Genomic DNA, 19,867 nt, shown 5'->3' on the forward strand with positions numbered 1-19,867 from the left:
TGCCCATATTACTTAATTCTGTGATTCCAGGATTCCCTCGATATACAACATAAGCTGATCCTAGTTAACAAAAAAAGTCACAACAAAAATGCTCCTTTCAGTGACAGCATCATCCACATCCAGTTCAGAGTTCTCAACATGCAGTTCAGTAAACTGTGAATCCTAAATTGCTAACAAATGTTAGATGCACATAGAAATATTCATGTTTCTGGTCTGGAAAACTACTGGATTCATCAGATTCCATAAAAGCTACTCAAAAATGCTAAAAAACATTCATTTAGATAGAGATCCTCTCAAAACAAATAACATCATTACATGAATTGTAAAAGGCTTTGTATTCTCAATGGAATATGTTCAGAAATTTGATGCTTTATGATTTCATGCCAGAGTGACAGTGAAGTTCAAGAAGGGACAAGATTCTGGCTTAAGAACATGGAGACATGTCCCCACAGAAATCATCTGTCTAGGTGACCTTGGGAAAACCATCTAACATTTCTGGACTTAGTTCCATGATTTGGAAAATCACTGGGTTTTAAATAAATGATTTCAGGGTTTTCTCCTCAGCTCTCTGATTCAATGATATAATCTTGCCACATATGCAAGGCAAAACAGATAAAAATTCTTAAGTCACTTACATCACTAATGAGTTCAGTGCACCTTCTGGCCAATTCCATACTTAGGTCTTCAATAACAGGCTTAAAGAATACCTGTCCAGGGAAAAAGAAAAGGAGACATTTTTCTCATCATCAACTTTAAGGAATAAACACCATGACTCAGCAAGCGCCTTGTCACCCACCTTATCTTCTTCATCTTCTTCTTCCCCTGTTTTTTCTTCTTCAGTTTCATCTTTCACATCCTCAAATACAGGAACCCTCATTTTTACTCTTTATATATATTTTACTCTTTATATATTAAATTCACAAGTGCAGCACCTTTTTATATACTGCAGCACCCTTGAGATCCTGGCATCTCTGTGTTCTGGCAGGAATGACCTTGCCCAGGCCTCCTCCCTATTTAGCTCACTCTTCACCCTCCTTATCACAGCTGTGTGTGAGTGGATAGAACCCGATCACTGAGGTTGGCAAGGACTAGCCTCATAAGAGGAAAGAATATTTTAATAGGCAAAATTCAATTTTGTGAACTTTTCAAGTCAACATTCTTTAAACTGAGACCAGTTTATTAACATTTCATGAATTCAATTCATTCATAAAATGGTTTGAGCAAGACTTAGAGATTCTGGGAAAACCACTCAGCTATAACACTCAAGATAACACAGTGTAAAGCCTACTATCTCAAAGATTCCTCAACTCCATCTAAATAAAGCTTTCACTGGAATGTCAGACATACTCCAGAGTTGGTATGGTGAATCTGGATCATTAAACTCATTTCATTAAGTTAAATTAAAATTTTTATGAGACATATATATACTTTTTCAGTCTAAAAAAAAATACTTTATATTAGCTGATTAAAGTCTAGTAATTTATCATGGAAAGCCCTTTGAACCACTTCGAAGAATCTATTCTGAGTTAATTATGGTTGTTAATCATACATTGCTATTGTATTATTTTAATTGTAAACATCATTAAACATGAGAAGCTATAGTTAACATAGGCTGATATATTATTTAAGAATTCTAGAAACATCATCATTTCAAAAAATAATAATTACCCTCTTTCAATTCTGCCCATTGGGTCAATTTTTACAAATTTCACTAGACATTTGTATATTTCTCAATGTGTAATACGTGCTTGGAAAGATTTAGAAGAATAAACTATAACAATACTTACAATGCAGTATGTATTACCAGTTATATAATTTAAAATGTATTTCTCAAAACAAATCCTTTAATATCAACTGAGGTAGTTCTAAGACTATACAGTTCAATTTATCAATTTGGTTTTTTAAATCCTAGGATAAATTAATATTTATAAAGCCATAGCATATCAGTGTGGGACAAAATAAAAAGTACCTTATGGTGAATAATGAAACAAATGATATAAAACATAACTTTAATCAAAAAATACATTCCAAGCAGAAAAGTATAATAATGTTTTCTCTTAATAGTGTATTTAGTTTGTTTGTTTTTCTTTTTCCATTTTTGGAGTATAATTGCTTTACAATGTTGTGTTAGTATCATATTTAGTTTTAAATTTTTTAAACTGCCTTGGCCTTGCCTAAAAATTCTGAAAAGAAAAAAAATTCTATACAATCATCATGTATAGATGTCTCAAATTGTGTTGTTTGAGGCTAAAATTCTGCAGAATACTCTGAAGGGGAAAGGGCGGTTTCTTAAATAAACATGCCTGGGGAATCCTGTATACTAATCTATACCCCTGCCACTTAGAGATCCACAAGGCATAATGACACATTAGAAGCTCCCACACCACACCTTAGAAGACCCACAACCAAGAAAACTACTTAAGTTTGCTTAACCCAGCAATTCCCCAAAACAAAAGCCTATTCATCTAATCTAATCTAACCTATCTACTACCTACTTACATACCTACCTACCTATCTGTTCTTTTATTGACATTGGATACTGCAGTCAAATATTACTTAGGGAAACATTTATTCTGAAAAAATGGTTGTGTTCTATTAAGAGTTGTTGATCGTTTTATAAAATGACTTTAATGCAAACTTAGTGGCATTACATAACCTGCTTACCAGCAAAATGACAAGAAGAAATGCCCCAAGGGTTCTGAAACTGGAAACTTTAAAATCATAGTCATGGGAACTTCCCTGGTGGTCCAGTGGTTAAGACTCCATGCTTCCAATGTAAGGGGTGAGGGTTCAATCCTTGGTTAGGGAACTAAGATCCCAAATGTTGTATGGTGTGGTCAAGAAAATATAAAAATAAAATCATAGTCATGTCATGCCAGTGTAGAGAATTCTCCGAGGAAATTCTCTGTATGCTAAATTTGTTCCATAAACGAACAGAATGTGTGGACTCTACTTGTTTCCTTCAAGCCCTCTGCCAAAAGACTATTATTCTATAGAAACTATATTACATTATCTTTATTTGGAAATAGGAAGAGCATATTTTTTTATAAGCTTTTCTTTCAAACTTCTAGAAGCATAGTAAGAAAATCTTCCCAAAGCTGCCTAAAATGCATTGCCTGGCTAGTGTTTGAGGTGACAGTACTTGCAAAGCTCATGGTGACATCTCCTCTCTATGGTGAATTACCTTGGTCAGACTTCAGTGGCTGCTATTTTCTCATTTTCCGTCACACAACAAATTCTTATTGTCTCTCCACTGTGCTGGAAGAAAATAATCTGTTGAGATTATGCACAAAAGTTTGGAAAGCAAAAACAAATGCCATATACTATGTGAACACAAATTTTCCATGTAAGATTTTAAAATCAGAATTTTAAACCTATAAGGGTCCTTAAGAAGTCTATCCTGCTAAAGCCCTCTCTTTCATACAGAACAAAATTGATGTCAACAGAAATTAATTATTTGTCTTATTCACAAAGTTACCTAGTGGAGCATTAGGACCAAAATTTAACTAGAGCCGTATGTTCATTCATTCAAATAAATAAGGTTATTCTAGGCACTGAATTTGATTTTAAACGTGCAATGGTGAATAAAATTTAATTTGTGCTAAAATGAGGTAGGAAATTTTTTTTTTTTTTAATAATTTAAGACTTGCTGTAGGAACTCCTTAATGGAATGTTTGGCAAGGTAGATACATTACTACTTTTGATTGAATGCATTTTTTTCCTTTTTACCTGTAGGTATAATATAAAATTCATGTAAAATTTTCTGTTAAATATTTTAAGCCCTGAACTTCATCACAGTAAAGGTCTCTTAATAGCTCCAAAATGGGACTTTGGGAATATGAAGGAAGTGTTCTTCATGGATAGCTATCATGTTTCAAAATTCCCCGATTTTCTTTTTTTTTTTTTCTTAAACCATGCTAAATGCTGTATTTTAATACATATTTTCACCTTAGGCTGAGCCAAAAGGGAATATCTGCATAGCTGTTAAGCCCTTTAACTTACCGTGCCATGATTGAGGATGAGACCAAGGATGGGATCACATTATCTACAGCCAAACACCCCCTGAGGTCCAGGTGTGGCTCTCCCACATCCTCTAGGGAAAGTTATTTAATCCCTTTCTGGCTCAGAGTCTCCATCATTAAGCAGAAAAACTGAATTGCCCAAAGTTAATAAAAGGAAAGCACCTAAAAATAGGAAAGCCCCTTACAAACACAACAGTTTTCAACTATCGAATAAAGGTACACAGTTCCAGGAAAAGAACTTGATATCAAAAGATCGTCTCATTTGAAAGAGTAAATTCAATATGTTATTAAAGGCCAGGAAGTCTTCATGCAGCATAACAACCCAAAGACAAGAGTTAGCTTGTGTATTTGCAGTACAGAAGTCTTCCATATTTTTATAGTTTGATGTTTATGTATAAGCAAATCTATTTCTATAACAACTGACGGGTCCCAGGGGTAATTCAGGTCTCTGGAGACACAGACCCTGGCCAAGGAAGCAAGTCTACACCATCATCACGAATCATGCAGTGTCTGACTGTCTTCTTGTTCTTAAAGTCACATACAATCAGCATCTCTTGAATTTTGAAAAGTGTTTCATATTTACTTCACTTTTCTTCTCCTTTCTGTGGTTTTTTTCTCCTTCGTGCTGATGAGTGACTTGCAAATTAAATTCCATAATAAACAACTGAAATAGACTGAGATTCAGCTCTGTGTTCCGAGGGATATTTAGAGATAAACTGAATATTTCCAGTTTAAAAATTAATTCAACATTTCTTATTATAACATATTCCCCCTAAATGGTAGATGAGAGAGAAGTTTGCCTGCCTTGGCAGTCTTTTCAAGTACTCATTTTGCCTTTTTTCTTTTTTTTTTAAATGACTATCCCCAGAAGGTTCTTACTTCTCTGTTGAATCCATGATTATTTTACTTTTGCCTTATATGTTTCTTCATCGTTTGGCATCTATCTAAAAGAGAACTTTACCAATACATGAGGGGGAGAAATTGTTTCTTAAAACAAGAAATATAAGCTCTCTAGGGCAGTTTGTCTTCTTTACAAAAAGTAGAGTCCTGTTTATTATTAGCCCAATCTATTTTTACAGTTAACACTCATTAAGTCTATCCTCTCTTTTTAATGGCTATTTCATTACTGTTTGTTAATTAGAAATCTAAAGGATGCAAAGCAACTGAATAATTGTCACCATTACCAATTTTTCCATTAAAATAAGATTTTTTAAAACACTTTATTTTATATTGGAGTATAACTGATTAGTGGGGCTTCCCTGGTGGCTCAGTGGTAAAGAATCCCTCTGCCCATGCAGGAGACGCATGTTCAATCCCTGAGTTGGGAAGATCCCGTGGAGAAGGAAATGACAATCCACTCCAGTACTCTTGCCTGGAAAACCCATGGACGGAGGAGCCTGGTGAGCTACAGTCCATGAGGGTCACAAAGAGTCGTACAGGACTCAGCAACTAAACAGCAACTGAACAAGAACACAGCCAATAAACAACGTTATGATAGTTTCAGATGCACAGCAGAGAGACTCAGCCACCTCCTACCCATGCCGCCACATAACTGAGATCGACATGTAGACACTTCTGTGTTTAAAATAGATAACCAACAAGGACCTACTGGATAGCACAGGGAACTCTGCTAAAATAAGATTTCATACTGTTTTTCTGTATTCAACTTCCTATGTTTACAAATACAGATCCTATTCACAAAAGAAAGCCACACACCTGCACTTGTGTTGAAGGAAGAGAAGAACAAGAAGCCACAAATAATCTTTGGCACAATTTGCAGGTTGGGGATGGCTGGGATGCCAAAATTTTAAATATCTATTCTTCTAAGTATATTGACAAGAGGGGGAAAAAAAAAAAAGAATCCTCTTATTCAGAGTCTACATTAACATAAGCACCCAGTGAACTGAAAGAAGACTTTGGTTCAATTTGCTACTTACTTGAGTTATTTGTGCCAATTTAATAACAACAAAGCCAAAACCATAAGCACTTCTGAAATCCTTCCCACCAAGAGAAGCCCAAGGTCTGAATGGCTTCTGTGTAGCTTGTAATCAGAACCAAAGTGTCAAGCATGAAAAAAAACAGCTTGACTATTCTGAAAAAGTATGTCTTTCCTAGATTTTGTGTGAGAGGTGTCAGGGGAAAACGTGAAAGACTTTGAAATTGGCAAAAAAAAAAAAAAAAAAAAATCATGTCTTATCTAGCATTACCTTCTGGTTAATCTGGCCTTTCACTATTTTTAAACTACTTACCCACACCATAAATTATTGAAAACTGATAACAATGCTAATGATGTTTTAGCCATACAAATGCAAATTAATTGTGTCCTGGGGAAGAGTAATTGATTACTGGCTTCTTGATAGATCCTTTTGTAGCTATCTGTAAATTCAATTCATCATTCCCCATTATTCATTTATGTTTGATTCTTCAAATTCACCTTTTAACCTACTGTAATATATTTCTGGTGCCCTCAATTTATGAGTTAAAATCTTCGAAAGGTGCTCATTTTATGTTTTATGAGAATCATGGTTTCACCTTTCCTTAAAAAACCCTTTAACAGATGCAAATAATTTCATTTCTTCCCTTTGACATACAGTAAAAGTTAAAATTAAGAAAGTCATATTAGATAAAGCCATATTCTCTAAATTGTGAGCTATAGCTGTAAAATTTTTTGGTGTGTATGAAAATTAGCTATTTGTTTTGCTTTGCTTTTTTGAAAAGGTCTGATCTCATTTGACTATTGGCAAATGCCACATGTGTGCTTGTATATATGTACATTCACACGCAAAACACACACACATAACACACACATGCACTCAAGCAGAGTTAATTCATCACAGCTGCCAGTTTCCTCTTGAAAAGCATACAGGCTTCAATAAATGCAAAGACTTAATTACTTCTCACATCTGGAAAAACTTGAATATGAAAGTAGATTTATTGAAGAAGCTCTTTGCTTGGCTGTCAACACCATATCAAGAGCCAGAGAGTGGGCTTGATCAGTGTTGGCAATTCTTTAACCCTTCAGAGATAGATGTCCTCCCAATTAATTCATAGCATGTCCTACTTACATGATTTATGGATTTTATGAAAACACAGTAAATAATTTCCTAGTCATTTATGGAGAAAAGCTGTTTCTGTCATGTTTCCAGACGGGAAGAATCATACATTAAAATGTGGAAATAATGAGGAAGTCCTTATAGTCAAGGAAAAAGAGAAAGGCTTTGGAGTTGAAGCCATATTGAAAACAGTCATTGTAACAATAACTTGTGTAAACACATGTGAAACAATTCAGCCCTTTTTGGAGAAAGTGTAACAATGTCTCTAAAACACAAGTAGGGAGTTACAGGAGCTCAGAGCAAGAAGATCTAGCAGAAACCAAGTAATGGGCAGATCTCCCCCTAGAGAGAATACTTAAGCCAGAACTAGGCAAAGAAATGGGGTATATGGAAGACATCCAAAGAACATTTGCAGAGACCCAGAGATAAAGTTGGAGGAACCAAGATTTCAGTGTCACTGGAGCATGAAATGGGGAGAGATGAGGGCAGCAGGAAGAACTCCATGTAGTATGTGTGTGGGAATCTCTTACCTAACACAGTGATTGTAAGTAGGTTTGAGACACAAACTTTTAAAATAACACATTTCCCGGTCAACTAATCACAGAAACATCTTTACACCTACTTTACACTTTCATGTGCCTTGAATTTAATTTTTACCCCTTCATTTTATCACTGGCCAACTGAAATTTTTGTCTTTCCTGGACTTTATGAAGACTCATACTGAAAAAATTATCCCCAATTGTATCTAATGAAGAAAAATATGTAAGGGAAATACATTTGTATTATATATCCCCCCAATTAAATGGAAATTAAGTTATGTTTATAAGTTTCACACTTCTACGTCACTATGATTACAATTTTATTATTAAAATACACTTTTTTTCTACTTTTTACTAAACAAAGCATTATCGATATTTCTACTTGAACCTTAAGCATCCAATTACTGTACCTCAGCTGGCTCAGTATTTCTATCCTGAAGTCACGATTTCATTATTGGTTAAGACCAGGAAAACAACACAACTGACCCTTACAAGTTTGTAACTTTTGAAGCACTAACTCCTGAGTTTTGTTCCAACTGTTTCCATGGAGTTTTCTTCATGTGTAACTCAAAATATAAGACACTATCAAAATAAGACCATAATTAAAGTAAATGTATCATTAAGACAGCTATAAAGTTAGTGATGTTTAAAACAATTGGTACCTTTTAGTGAGAACTAGTTTAACATATGTTGCTGTTAATTTCTCTCTGAGGCCTTTATAATCTTTATGATTGTGTGTGTGTGTGTGTGTGCGTGTCTAACTTCATTCATTTCACAAATACTTCTTGTGTGTTCTGGCATTATTTTATTTTTAACATCCTCAGATAATGTTGGTGAATAACACCAACAAAAATCTCTACCGCTTCCTATTTCAATTACATATTTGCTCAATATGTATGTATTGAGCATCTATATAGTTTGTAATGCATTGTACTAGCTTTTGTATATACCTCCAGTATATTTCAGATACTGAATATACATGTGAAAATCAATATTCATTAGTACATTCAATTTAAAATACACATTTTTAATACAATGATAAATTTGTTGGATTTTTAAAAGCTGCATTTTCTATCAATATTGTAAATCAACTATACTTCAATTTTTGAATTTTTAAAAAATAAAACTGCATTTTTAAAAATGTAGCAGTATGCTTTTAAAAGCTTTTTATCAATGTTCAAATAATTTTGTGGCTATCAGTTTTCTATCATTTTGTACACTAGTTATATCTACAAGTGGTTCTCCGTCTACCTTTTTTTTCCCCTTAAATTGTGTATGCAAGATTTTTCTTCATAACCCCAGTATGCTTGGCCTACTTTTGATTTGCTCATAAAGTGACTTTTCCCAGGCAAAGTCTATTTATGTTGTTTTAACTTTTTCCAAAATCATTCTCTGGAGTATCTCTGTCCAGAATTGTAATGTGAGCCACATATGTAATTTTAAGTATTTTAGTTGCCACAAAAGAAACAGATTAAATTGACTAATGATATATTTCTTATAACTCAATGTCCCCAGAGTTTTATCTTTCAACATATAATCAGTATAAAAAGTACTGTGATGGTTTACCCTATTTATATTTCTGAAATTCAGTGTGTTTCAATTTTACAATTACAGCATACCTCACTTCAGACGAGCCCTACTGGACAGCGGCTCCAAAGTGGACGGCAGAGCTGTGCATGACGCTGTGAGGCTGGAAATCACTAGCTATTTTTTTCATTTTTGATCATCTATACCTTGCTGTTTAGCCACTCAGTTGTGTCTGACTCTTTGTGTCCCCACGGACTGTAGCCCACCAGGCTCCTCTGTCCATGGGATTCCCCAGGCAAGAATACTGGAGTGGGTTTCCATTTCCTTCTCCACATCTATACCTTAGATGTGAAAAAAGTACATTTAAAATTAAGCTTCTTAAGATGAGAATTGCAGAATCCTAATAAGCAAGCAATAAGAACTGCAATCTATTTTAGTTTCCAGAACCATCCAAATCAGAGTTCTTTACACGGGAATGTATTTTATTAGAAGTTTAAATTGTTATTATAAATAAAGAATTAACTCTTTAAAAATTATGTTTTAATTAACTTCACCAAAGGTGTATTTTCAAAATGCTATCTTGTTTCACTAAGGAGAACGACACACTTACAGTTCCAGCAGTTTGGGGATAAATATTCACTCCTTAATTATTTAATAAATAGATAATTATGTGAATGAATAATAGATATTCACTCTCTCTTTCTCTATCTAAATAACAGAAGCCCAAATGGTGAAATATCTCCATCAATACTCTCATTTTCTTTTAAACTCACATTTTTTTTAACTCACATCGTGCAATTCAGACCACCAATTTGCTCATCAATTTGGCCAAATAAGTTCTTTTTAAACCATGTTGTAAAGCAATGTCATAGTGAAGTATGAGATTTTACTAAAGAAGCTGATAGATCACTTAAAGAACCTAAGTATTTTACTGAAATGAAACTTTATGTTAAAAACATGAGTTCCTCAAATACTCAACAGAAAAGATTTTGAGCAATGAGGGGAAACACATCATCTCTTATTTCTGTTCAACAGAGGACCCAGCTTCTTTCCTTAATGGAGCCAGCAAAATGGATATTTTTAAACTGTTGAGTCTTTAATAATATCCAAATGCCATGAAGCACTTTGAATCAAAAATGCTGCTACATAAAATGATATCCAAAGCCTTACATTTCATTTATCCCTCATACAAACTTTGCTGAAAATTTTGGAGAAAAATGAACTTCATATAAAAATGCAAGGAGGTAGTCAAGAACTCTTAGAAGCCCCCTCTTCTGGTTCCTATCAGGTTCTCTGAAAGGACATGAACAAGTAATAGCCATAAGCAAAGCACTGCGTTACATACAGAATCTTACTTAATCCTCCCAACATCCATTTCACAGATGAGACACTGAGATGAAGAACGAACTCACTTCGGTTCTCACAGTAAGAGATTCAAACCCATGTCTGTATTATTACTCGGAGAATATAAAACCTATTAGAACATAGAGCAATGAGAGAGCACTGACTAACTGATTTCTTTTAGCAATATTATTTTCTATTACCTTTTTCAATTTCCAACTTCAGAGGAATGGTCATTACTGCTGGTTCTTGAAAGGAAGAGTACTTGTGGTTTGGAGACAATTGAGTTAGAAGCAAAGGTAGAAGCAGGTAACAGTGACAGCATGATGAGCACCCTTGACTTGACAGGAACCTAATTTGAGACGCTTTCCTATTTTTCATTCATTAATGGTACACTTATAAGCAATAGTGATCCAGCAAATATTTAACAACCATCTCTCCCAGGGAAAGAATGGAAGCAAAGAAGGAAGGGTGGGAAGGAGGGAGGCAGGGAGGGTGGAGCATAGCTGAATGGGATAAGCTGTTACAAGCACCACACACGAAGCACCATGAGTAACAACAAAAACCTACAGTGAATGGGCCATGGGTGGCCAGGCAACCTGAGACTAACCTTCCAAATTTTAAAGCAGTCATTTCAAGATAAACCATTATGCCCTAGTGCTATTCTGTTCCTTGCCTGCATGTTGAAATCATTCTAAACTGTAAGATTTCAAATTTATTTGAGCTGTGCTTTTTCTCTTCTGATCATCATATACTGAGATCATAAAGTTTGTGTTTGTGGTCCTCTTAATGATGATTCAGATGCATATAAGGTATAGCAACACAAAATGAAGGAAGCAGAATGGAAAATAATTTAACAGGCAGATTTTTATTATATCCAAATAGAGGCTACCCTTTCTGCATAGCTGCCTTGACACCCAAAAAGATCTGGTGTATTTTCTTTTAATGCAATTTAATACTTAACAGTTCAGAAGAATATAGTAGGTAGTCATTGAAAATAGTGTGATAGTAAGGACTTTTATGGTAAGGGTTCTCCGATTTACACAAAACTGATGAAGATAACTTATAAAAAATAAAAAATTCTCTAGACTTAGGCCAGAATATTAGGAATAATTCATCCCCAAATTTAAGAGCAATCATAATTGTATAAAAGAAATACTGGCCTTATATGCACTCCTGAGCTGAAAACGAGAACTTCATTTACCAATATGGATAATTTTTAAAATGCATGTTCTCTAGCCATTTCTTGTAAAGCTACATTTTTAAAGCATGAAGTAGCTACTTTTAAGCTTTTCTATTATAAACTGTCCAAAAAACTGAACTTTAAAAAGAGTATTCCCACTTTGAAGGTTTTCTTTTTTATGTCAAAATTTTACTTAGGTGTCAAGTTTGCTGAAAAGCAGGTAATTTTGCTGACATACTTTAATGAAGTTACAAGGACATCTTGTTTCAGGATTTTTAATTAAGCTTTGATACTACATCACTATTGTCATAATCCTATGAAATACTTTTTCTTATAGAAATATCACTATATGTGCATTTGATCAAGGTTGTACTCAGTTTCTTATGTTATGATTTAAAATCACTAGATATGTTATTTCCTTTAACAATTATTTATGGTATTTATATTATTCCCTTGTACAAATAGTCAGGAATAAGGAAACCACATATTTTAATTTAATGATTAAATAGCTAGATTGTATAATTTATCTTATTCATCTGTATGGGTTTTTAAATATAATAATAAATGTTATAATACCTTTAGTTTATCTAAATAAACTTTATAAGATTATTTTAGAGATTACCTGATTGCCAATTAAATGTGGCCAACTCAAAATGCAAATTCCTGTAAGGGGTAAATTATCTGCATTATGAAATCTAATCTACTGGGATGGAGTTGCCAAGACTTTCTTGTAAAGAAGATTATGCTTTAACTAGTTCTATACTTAATTTATCTTTTTATTATATCTTAAGTTCAGCATTTTCTTTTACTTGTCCCAAAACAACATTATCTTTGTTTAATATTCAAAGGTTTATAAGGACTAAATAGTTTTCAAAATATCATCAAAAATGTATCTTTTAAAGTAAATTACAGGTTTTTATAATGTTTGTATCTCAGAGACAAGACCAGGGGTTGTATTTGGGCCATGATTTGATGAAGATCATAACTGACTCATGAAAAAAAGTTGTAATGGGGCTTCTGCTCAAGTTTATGTTATACGAAAAAAACAGAACACATGCATCAGATCATACTCCACACCAAAATGACAGCAGAACTTATTCTACTTTTTAACCTGGCAAAAACACTACAAGTGACCAGGCAAGAATGACTAAGGACAGAGGAGATTCGAAGCCCATTAGCTGCTCACTGAATGTACTACAGTCCCAGAGCCATCACTTGGGAAGGAAGCGTTCTGATCCGTAGAGTGGAAAATGCGCCTCAGAAGCAGGAGTCCCAAGAGCTGGGTTCAAAACCCCACTCTGCTATTCACCTGCTGTGTGGTGGCTGGGGGGCTCAACTTACATCCTTGGTCCTTTATTTTCTCAATGGTAAAAAAATAGGCCAGCCTTTCTAGTTCTGAGATTGTATGATTATCTGATTACCAAATTTAACTTCTCTACTAATCACCATGGTACAAAACATTCAAAGATGACAACATTATTATCAACAAATTCTTTGATCAAATCAGTTGTTTTGTTTTGTTTTTTTGGTCAAAAGAAATAGAAGTCACCTATGTTGAATAGTAGACACTAGGCTAAGTTCTTTACATTCTTTACATGTTTCATTTCCTGGCATATTCACCAACTCTCTGGAAAGTAAATACTATCGGGACCCCTAAAGTGAAGCTCAAAAGGATGCAGTATTGCTTTAAATATCATCAGGACCAAGATCTTGTACATATTTTTGCGCTGCCACACCATTTAGATCCATTGTGTGAATTCAACCCTGTGATGTCATACAGCTGGAATCTACTTTTAAAAACACCCTGTGTATTTTGACTACAGGTCAGAACCTAATCAGGTATGACTGAGCGGCTGACAAAGTACAGGAGATTTATAAAGGCCGTTCCCACACACATCAAAATGTTTTTAGATATTAAAAAGACATAGCTTTTAAACCAGTACAAGACCATTTGCATAGTCCAGTCTAAAAACAGAGTATTTAACTCAAGGTACTTATATATAAGAAAATATAAGTGGATTCCATACGCACATAAAACAGTGACGTAGTCCCAAGGAATAGGAGTCATTGGTGTTGTAACTATGGTTGAGTATATTCCTAGCCATGTGTTCCAAAATTGATATAAACATAATCAGTGGGAAATTAAATTCTGATAGAGCCAAGAGTATTGCTTTGAAAAGCTTTTAAGCATTTATCTCTCCAATGATCTCATGGGGAGTTCAAGCTACAATGACACTGTCCAAAGCTCTAAAAAGCAGATATTTATCATAGCATTCAATCTGTTGCAAGAATTTCTTGGCAGTTTGACTCAGTATAAAGATATAAAGCTTTCATTTTATCACAAATGGGGAAAGAAGTTGTCATCTTAAGTACTACCTTTCCTTACCCTTTAATTTAATTAACATACTCTCTCGAGGTGATAATAATGACTTTTATTATTCTTCACACTAGTAATATTTGTTTCCTACAAATATGAATGCAAATGTGTGAAAAAATAAAAATAACTTTTTAAAAATGACACTAAATGGCCAATGCAAAATAGATGATCAACTTTATTAGTTTTGTTTTATATTTTCAGTTGTATTACTATCTCCCAAAAGAATGCTTCAGAGTCAGTGGCACTGATAAGTTTGAAATACAAATGTATACTGCTCATAAATACATTATTTTCACATAATTCAGTATTTGATTCAAAATATTAATGTTTGAACTATTATATATAAATGTTCGGCATTATGAGAATACAACAATAAAATCTAGTTTTCATACTCAAGGAGCTTTTAATCCATGAGTAGAGATAAAACAATTAGAAAATACACTGAAGTCACCAGAGAATTACAGAACATTGTGACAGCTCAGAGAATGGAGGAAATCACAAGTTATCAGGGAGTCTCTAAAGTTTCATGCACATTGTCTTGGATCTGCATGTTCTGAGGATGAATTAGTTTTTCATAAGTGAGAAAAGGGAGGCTGGAAGACAAAGTATGAGAAAAGACAACAGAATGACCACACTATGGCCCCAATGAGAAATGAATTCAGCGTGCATGGGGAAGATGTAGGAGGAAGGAATACATGAAGGGCAGTATTGAAGACAGCTTAAAATGCCAAGCCAATAATTTTAAACATAATCCAATCAGAAATGTTGCTTCACAAAGTTCTAAGCAGGGGGGTGACATAGAAATTCAAAATTTAAAGATTACTCTAACTGTAATGTGGGTAAAATACACTGAAGTGGAAGGAAAGAGGATATCAGACTTCTGAAAAACAGCCCAGGTAAGAAATAAAAACCTATACCTAGGGTCATGAAAGGTAAGGGAGATCAGGATTCAGAAGACACTGAAAATGCAGGCTGAGCAACAGACAAGATGTGAAAATGAGAGAGAGGTTGTTCGAAGGAATTTTTAGTTGTCTGGATAAAAAGGGAAATGGGCTCAGGCACAAGTATATTGAATTTAAGATGGAATTGTTCAGATGGAGTATCAGCTATCAGTTAGATATGCATAGCTGTCAGATTAGGGCACTGATTCAGTTCAGGAAAAGAGGTCAGAGTCCACAGAAGTGAATCGTGGAGAAAGAACAATTTTCAAAGGCATCTTCTAAAAGAAAAGCAATTCACCCTCAAAGGACACTATTGGTCGTTCATGCTGTACACAGGAAAAGGCACACTTCTGAAACAAGGTGTTCTGAGAGAAAAAGAAGATTTCTCTCTATTTCATTTTCCTAACAATTCTCAAAACCTAGACTACTTTGTTTTGATGGGATGCTTCATTTAAAATATTTATTGAGACACTATTAGATGATAAGAAATTTGGAATACAAAAAAAAAAAAGTTATCTGCCCTAAAGGACTTTTAAAAACTTTTACATATTTTTGTCTGGTTATAAAAATAATAAATGTTCATAGTGTACTGCAAATCGCAAAAAGCATAAAAGCTAAGTTTTTGAAATACTGTATCAGGAATTGTTGAACTGTACCAAATACTTTTCCAGCATCAGATAGCATTTCTTATTTGATTTTTTTAGTACAGACAGCATATTGGTTTTGTTATATTATGCTAACAAGTGTCCTAATATTGAACCATCCTTGCATTCTCAGATTACATACTGCTTTTTATATATTATTCTTTGAAAAAAATACAATTTTATAGCATTTGTTTATATAATAATACATAGACAAACATGCGTAAATGTGTTCATGACTAGAGTCATTTATGTTTACAAACGAGTTTCTTTTGAGGCTGTTACCTTTTTGTGTGCTCTCTGCCAATTTATGTATCTTTGAAATAGTTGTTCCTTGAAAATAGGATGGACTCCTCAATAAGCTATATCAATAAATTTACTTATGTGAACCACACTCAGGTCCCAGGCTCTTATGAGACTATGACTCACATGACCTGACTATTCACCTATAGCTTGGAAATACCTCATTCAGGGAGAAGTGCATTGGCCATTCAATGAGCAATAAGACAGGGTTTATAAGATTGAACCAAAAGACATTAAGCTGCAGATAATCAGATGGTGATGAGAGCTAGAGCTATAAGGTCAGGTAGAGTCAGGTGGGTGGCTATTTTTCATCCATAAGCTAGTAAGCAAGCTAAGAAATCTTGTGTTCAGAAAAATAGACAAAGAACATATGAACCCTAGAACACATGATGAAGGAGATTTGCTTTCTAAGAACTTCACAGTTCCCATGAAGTTCAGCCTTACATGTTACAACTGCTTTCTATGAGAGTATCCTAGATACTACCTAAAAATCCATTTTTTTTTTTTTTAGCCATTTCTTAGAATCAAACATCCCTAAGAAAAGATCAGGGACAGGAGCCTTTTATAATTATTTCATGATATTTTTCAATGTTTTCCTTAGTTATTACTTTGCTCAGCTTTTCTAACTCCCCTAGTATCCATTTCAGTAATCTACATGTTTCTTTTAAAAATCTATTTTATTTATTTTCCAGATTTATTAATTTAAGGGCCTATTATGGATTGTTAATTTATTGATAAGCTAATCACTCTGAACTAGAGGTAACTACACATCCAAACAGATGTTCAAACCTTAAAAGAAATGTATGAGAGTAAAAATAATGGAAATGATTTCAAATTTTCAGGACAACTTTAATAGCCAATTAAGTGTACACTGATTAAACTAGCTCTCAAGATCTATTTTTTATATATTTTCTTAATAAAACTTTATAAGTGTAGAGCTGGGATCTATTAATGAAATATGAATAAAATAAATGAACTTATCATTATAATAATATTTCATCAACAAATACTTTTTTAGACATTTAACTATAAAAGGCACTTGAAAGTGAAATTAGCTCAGTTGTGTCTGACTCTTTGCAACCCCATGGACTGTCCATGGAATTCTCCAGGCCAGAATACTGAATGGGTAGCCTTTCCCTTCTCCAGGGGATGTTCTCAACCCAGGGATTGAACCCAGGTCTCTCACATTGCAGGCAGATTCTTAACCAGCTGAGCCACAAGGAAAGCCCAAGAATACTGGAATGGGTAGCTTATCTCTTCTCCAGGGGATCTTCCTGACCCAGGAATCAAAGCGGGGTCGTCCGCACTGCAGGCAGATTCTTTACCAACTGAGTTATCAGGGAAGTCCCATATAAGGCACTAGGCTTTAAAAATTTCAAGGCTGATGTTTTAAATTAGACCTGCAGCTAACAGAATATATTTGGGTCTAAAGAGTAAATGAATACTCTATTAAAAACATAATTATTAAAACTCATTTTCAAACATTATAATAACCTTATCAGTTACATAGCATATGTGTGTATGTGCGCTCAGTCATGTCCGATATTTTACAACCCCATACATTGTAGCCCATCAGGTTCCTCTGTCCATGGAATTTTCCAGGCAAGTACTGAAGTGGGTTGCCATTTCCTACTCCAGGGTATATTCCCAACCCAAAGATTGAACCCACATCTCCTGCATCTCCTGCATTGGCAGACAGATTCTTTACCACTGTGCCACGTGGGAAGCCCAGTAAAACATAAAAGATATAATCCTTATTAACTAAGTCATCCCTAATTTTAGAAATAACTAGTATTTTATTTTCTAGGGAGAAGTGAAACATAATGAATTATAAGTGATTAATCAGTCATCTAATTTGACTAGATGTTTGATGAGTACAGATTGCTAAATGTCAGAATTCTAGAACTACAGACCAGAATTTTGCTTATGGAGTTCCCAATTTTTAGTCTATACAACTCTGAAACAGAACTATACTGGAACAAATACAAAAGAAGGAAGGGTAGAAAGAGTAGCAAATTATCACATTTAAAGTATAAAAATATTAAACATAGGAATATCTGTGGTCTTATTATGAAATCTTTCTTAGGCAACTCTGAATCAAACATTTAACTTTCAAATACTCCCTCGAGTGAAAGCTAACTTTGTTTAGGGATAAAATGTATTCCCAGTTGAAGTTCCTCTTGGCAATAGACTGTTTTCTCCTCTACCAGTGGAGTGACAGATCAGTGATATTTGAAACAGGAAACACACATTATGTGCTACATTGACATGCAGGGAAAATCATAACAATGTCTAGCAACAACATTTTTCACTCTTGAACTTTAAGATAGAAAATTTTACTAATTCATGGATCTATAGTAGCACATGTATGTAATTTATAGGCTTCCCTGGTGGCTCAAATGGTAAAGTGTCTGCCTGAAATGCTGGAGACCTGGGTTCGATCCCTGGGTCAGGAAGATCCCCCGGAAAAGGAAATGGCAACCCACTCCAGTACTCTTGCCTGGAAAATCCCATGGACAGAGGAGCCCGGTAGGCTACAATCCATATAAAATATACCAGGAAATGAGCTCAGAATTTTATTTACTGATAGGCACTGCATGGTAAAAAAAGAAGAGTTCAGTACACTAAACCATAAACTTCTTCTCTTTTAATTGGAGGAAAATAGTTTAAAGTGTTGTGTTGGTAAACTCCTTGATGACAGAAACTACCCTGGTTTAGCCTAATAATCCATGTGTACCTAGAACAGGGTTTATGAGAGTATAAACTTTTACACAGTTAAAAAGCACGTTGTGACTCCAGAATCTACCACTGTGTTATCTCCTAGCAAAGAAACATACAAAACTGCACTTAAAATGCTGCCAGCCAATCACTGTCTCTGTAATAGTCATTAATACTGTACTTATATTCTGGCCTGATACACTGAAAGCATTTCTCTCTTGAAACTGTCTTCTCTATCATTTTTCATCTTTCTTACTGATATGTCTACTGATATCACAACTGAATGTATGGTGTTGAGCTAGGATGCAATTTAAGGCAGGTTCAGGAAATTTCTATTTTATTTACTTCTGACTGCATATAGAACTCCAAACTACTCACTCTTTAGCCACATATCACTATGCAAAGTGTACCTCATCTCTAACTTGGAATTTGAGACAACTTGGATCTGGGAAAGACTGGGGGAAAAAAAAAAAGGTAGCTATGCAAATTTAATATAAACAAACTTTGCAGGGAGGCTGTTCAGTCAACATAGAAAAGTAAACTCCCTCTGAACTTTACGTAAAACGTTGAGCAGCAACCATGGCTATAAAAATCAATGTGTTGTTTTGTCTCACACTGGCCTCTTCCATAATAATTCTACTTTATTTTCAAGATACAGCTTTGTGTAGATGTCAAGATCTTATGAATAATATCTGAAGAAAAAAATGAGAAAAAGTATTTTTAACTCTATCTTCTTATAATCTGCTATAAGCAATTTAACTGCATTAAGAGCAACGTGGTATCACAAATGAAGTTTAACTTGACCATTGAGGAAGCAAGAACAAATGTTTCCATTAAAATATTAATAAAATAATAGAGTCCAAAATTGTATATATGAGACACAGTGGCATAATGTTTAAAATATAGGGGCTGGAAGAACACGTTATTACCAGTTCTGTGAGACTGTGCAAATTATTTAACTTCTCAGAGCCAAGCATCCCTCATAAGAAATACTGAAATAATAAAAGACTGCACCCCTAGATGGGTTCTGTGAAAATTAAATAAGAGAATGTACTTAGAACACTTGAATCAGTGCACTTAAGTAAGTGCTTAATAAATGCTTAATGTTACTGTCATCCTCTCAAAATTGTTTTCACTTAACACTCTCATAATAAACAAAAGATTTTGGCATTTAAAAAAATTCCAGAAAGAAACTGACCCAAATATTAATATATTTCTGGGA

The 19,867-nt window shown here is 34.2% G+C and overlaps 1 protein-coding gene and 1 long non-coding RNA gene across 4 annotated transcripts in view; both read right to left on the reverse strand.

The window, feature by feature from the left end:
• The window catches only part of NEBL (nebulette), a 380,361-nt gene that overhangs the window by 129,713 nt on the left and 230,781 nt on the right, over positions 1 to 19,867 (reverse strand). Inside the window, exons 1-2 of one of the 3 annotated variants that reach the window (XM_043478746.1) lie at positions 797 to 988; positions 636 to 707 (exon numbers count right to left, since the gene is read on the reverse strand). The exons of the other annotated variants lie outside the window; for them this stretch is intronic. Coding sequence (XP_043334681.1) covers positions 636 to 707; positions 797 to 877 — 153 coding nt within the window. The 5' untranslated portion in view covers positions 878 to 988. Of the gene's footprint in view, positions 1 to 635; positions 708 to 796; positions 989 to 19,867 lie in introns of those variants that run through there. 3 annotated transcript variants of the gene reach the window in all.
• Positions 2,841 to 19,867, reverse strand: part of LOC122447953 — a 52,039-nt gene continuing 35,012 nt past the window's right edge. The window contains exon 4 of the long non-coding RNA XR_006271462.1: positions 2,841 to 3,258. This is a non-coding gene — a long non-coding RNA (uncharacterized LOC122447953). The remainder of the gene's footprint in view (positions 3,259 to 19,867) is intronic.

Source organism: Cervus canadensis, chromosome 10 (assembly GCF_019320065.1).
Source record: "Cervus canadensis isolate Bull #8, Minnesota chromosome 10, ASM1932006v1, whole genome shotgun sequence".
NCBI classification, from domain to species: Eukaryota; Metazoa; Chordata; class Mammalia; order Artiodactyla; family Cervidae; genus Cervus; species Cervus canadensis.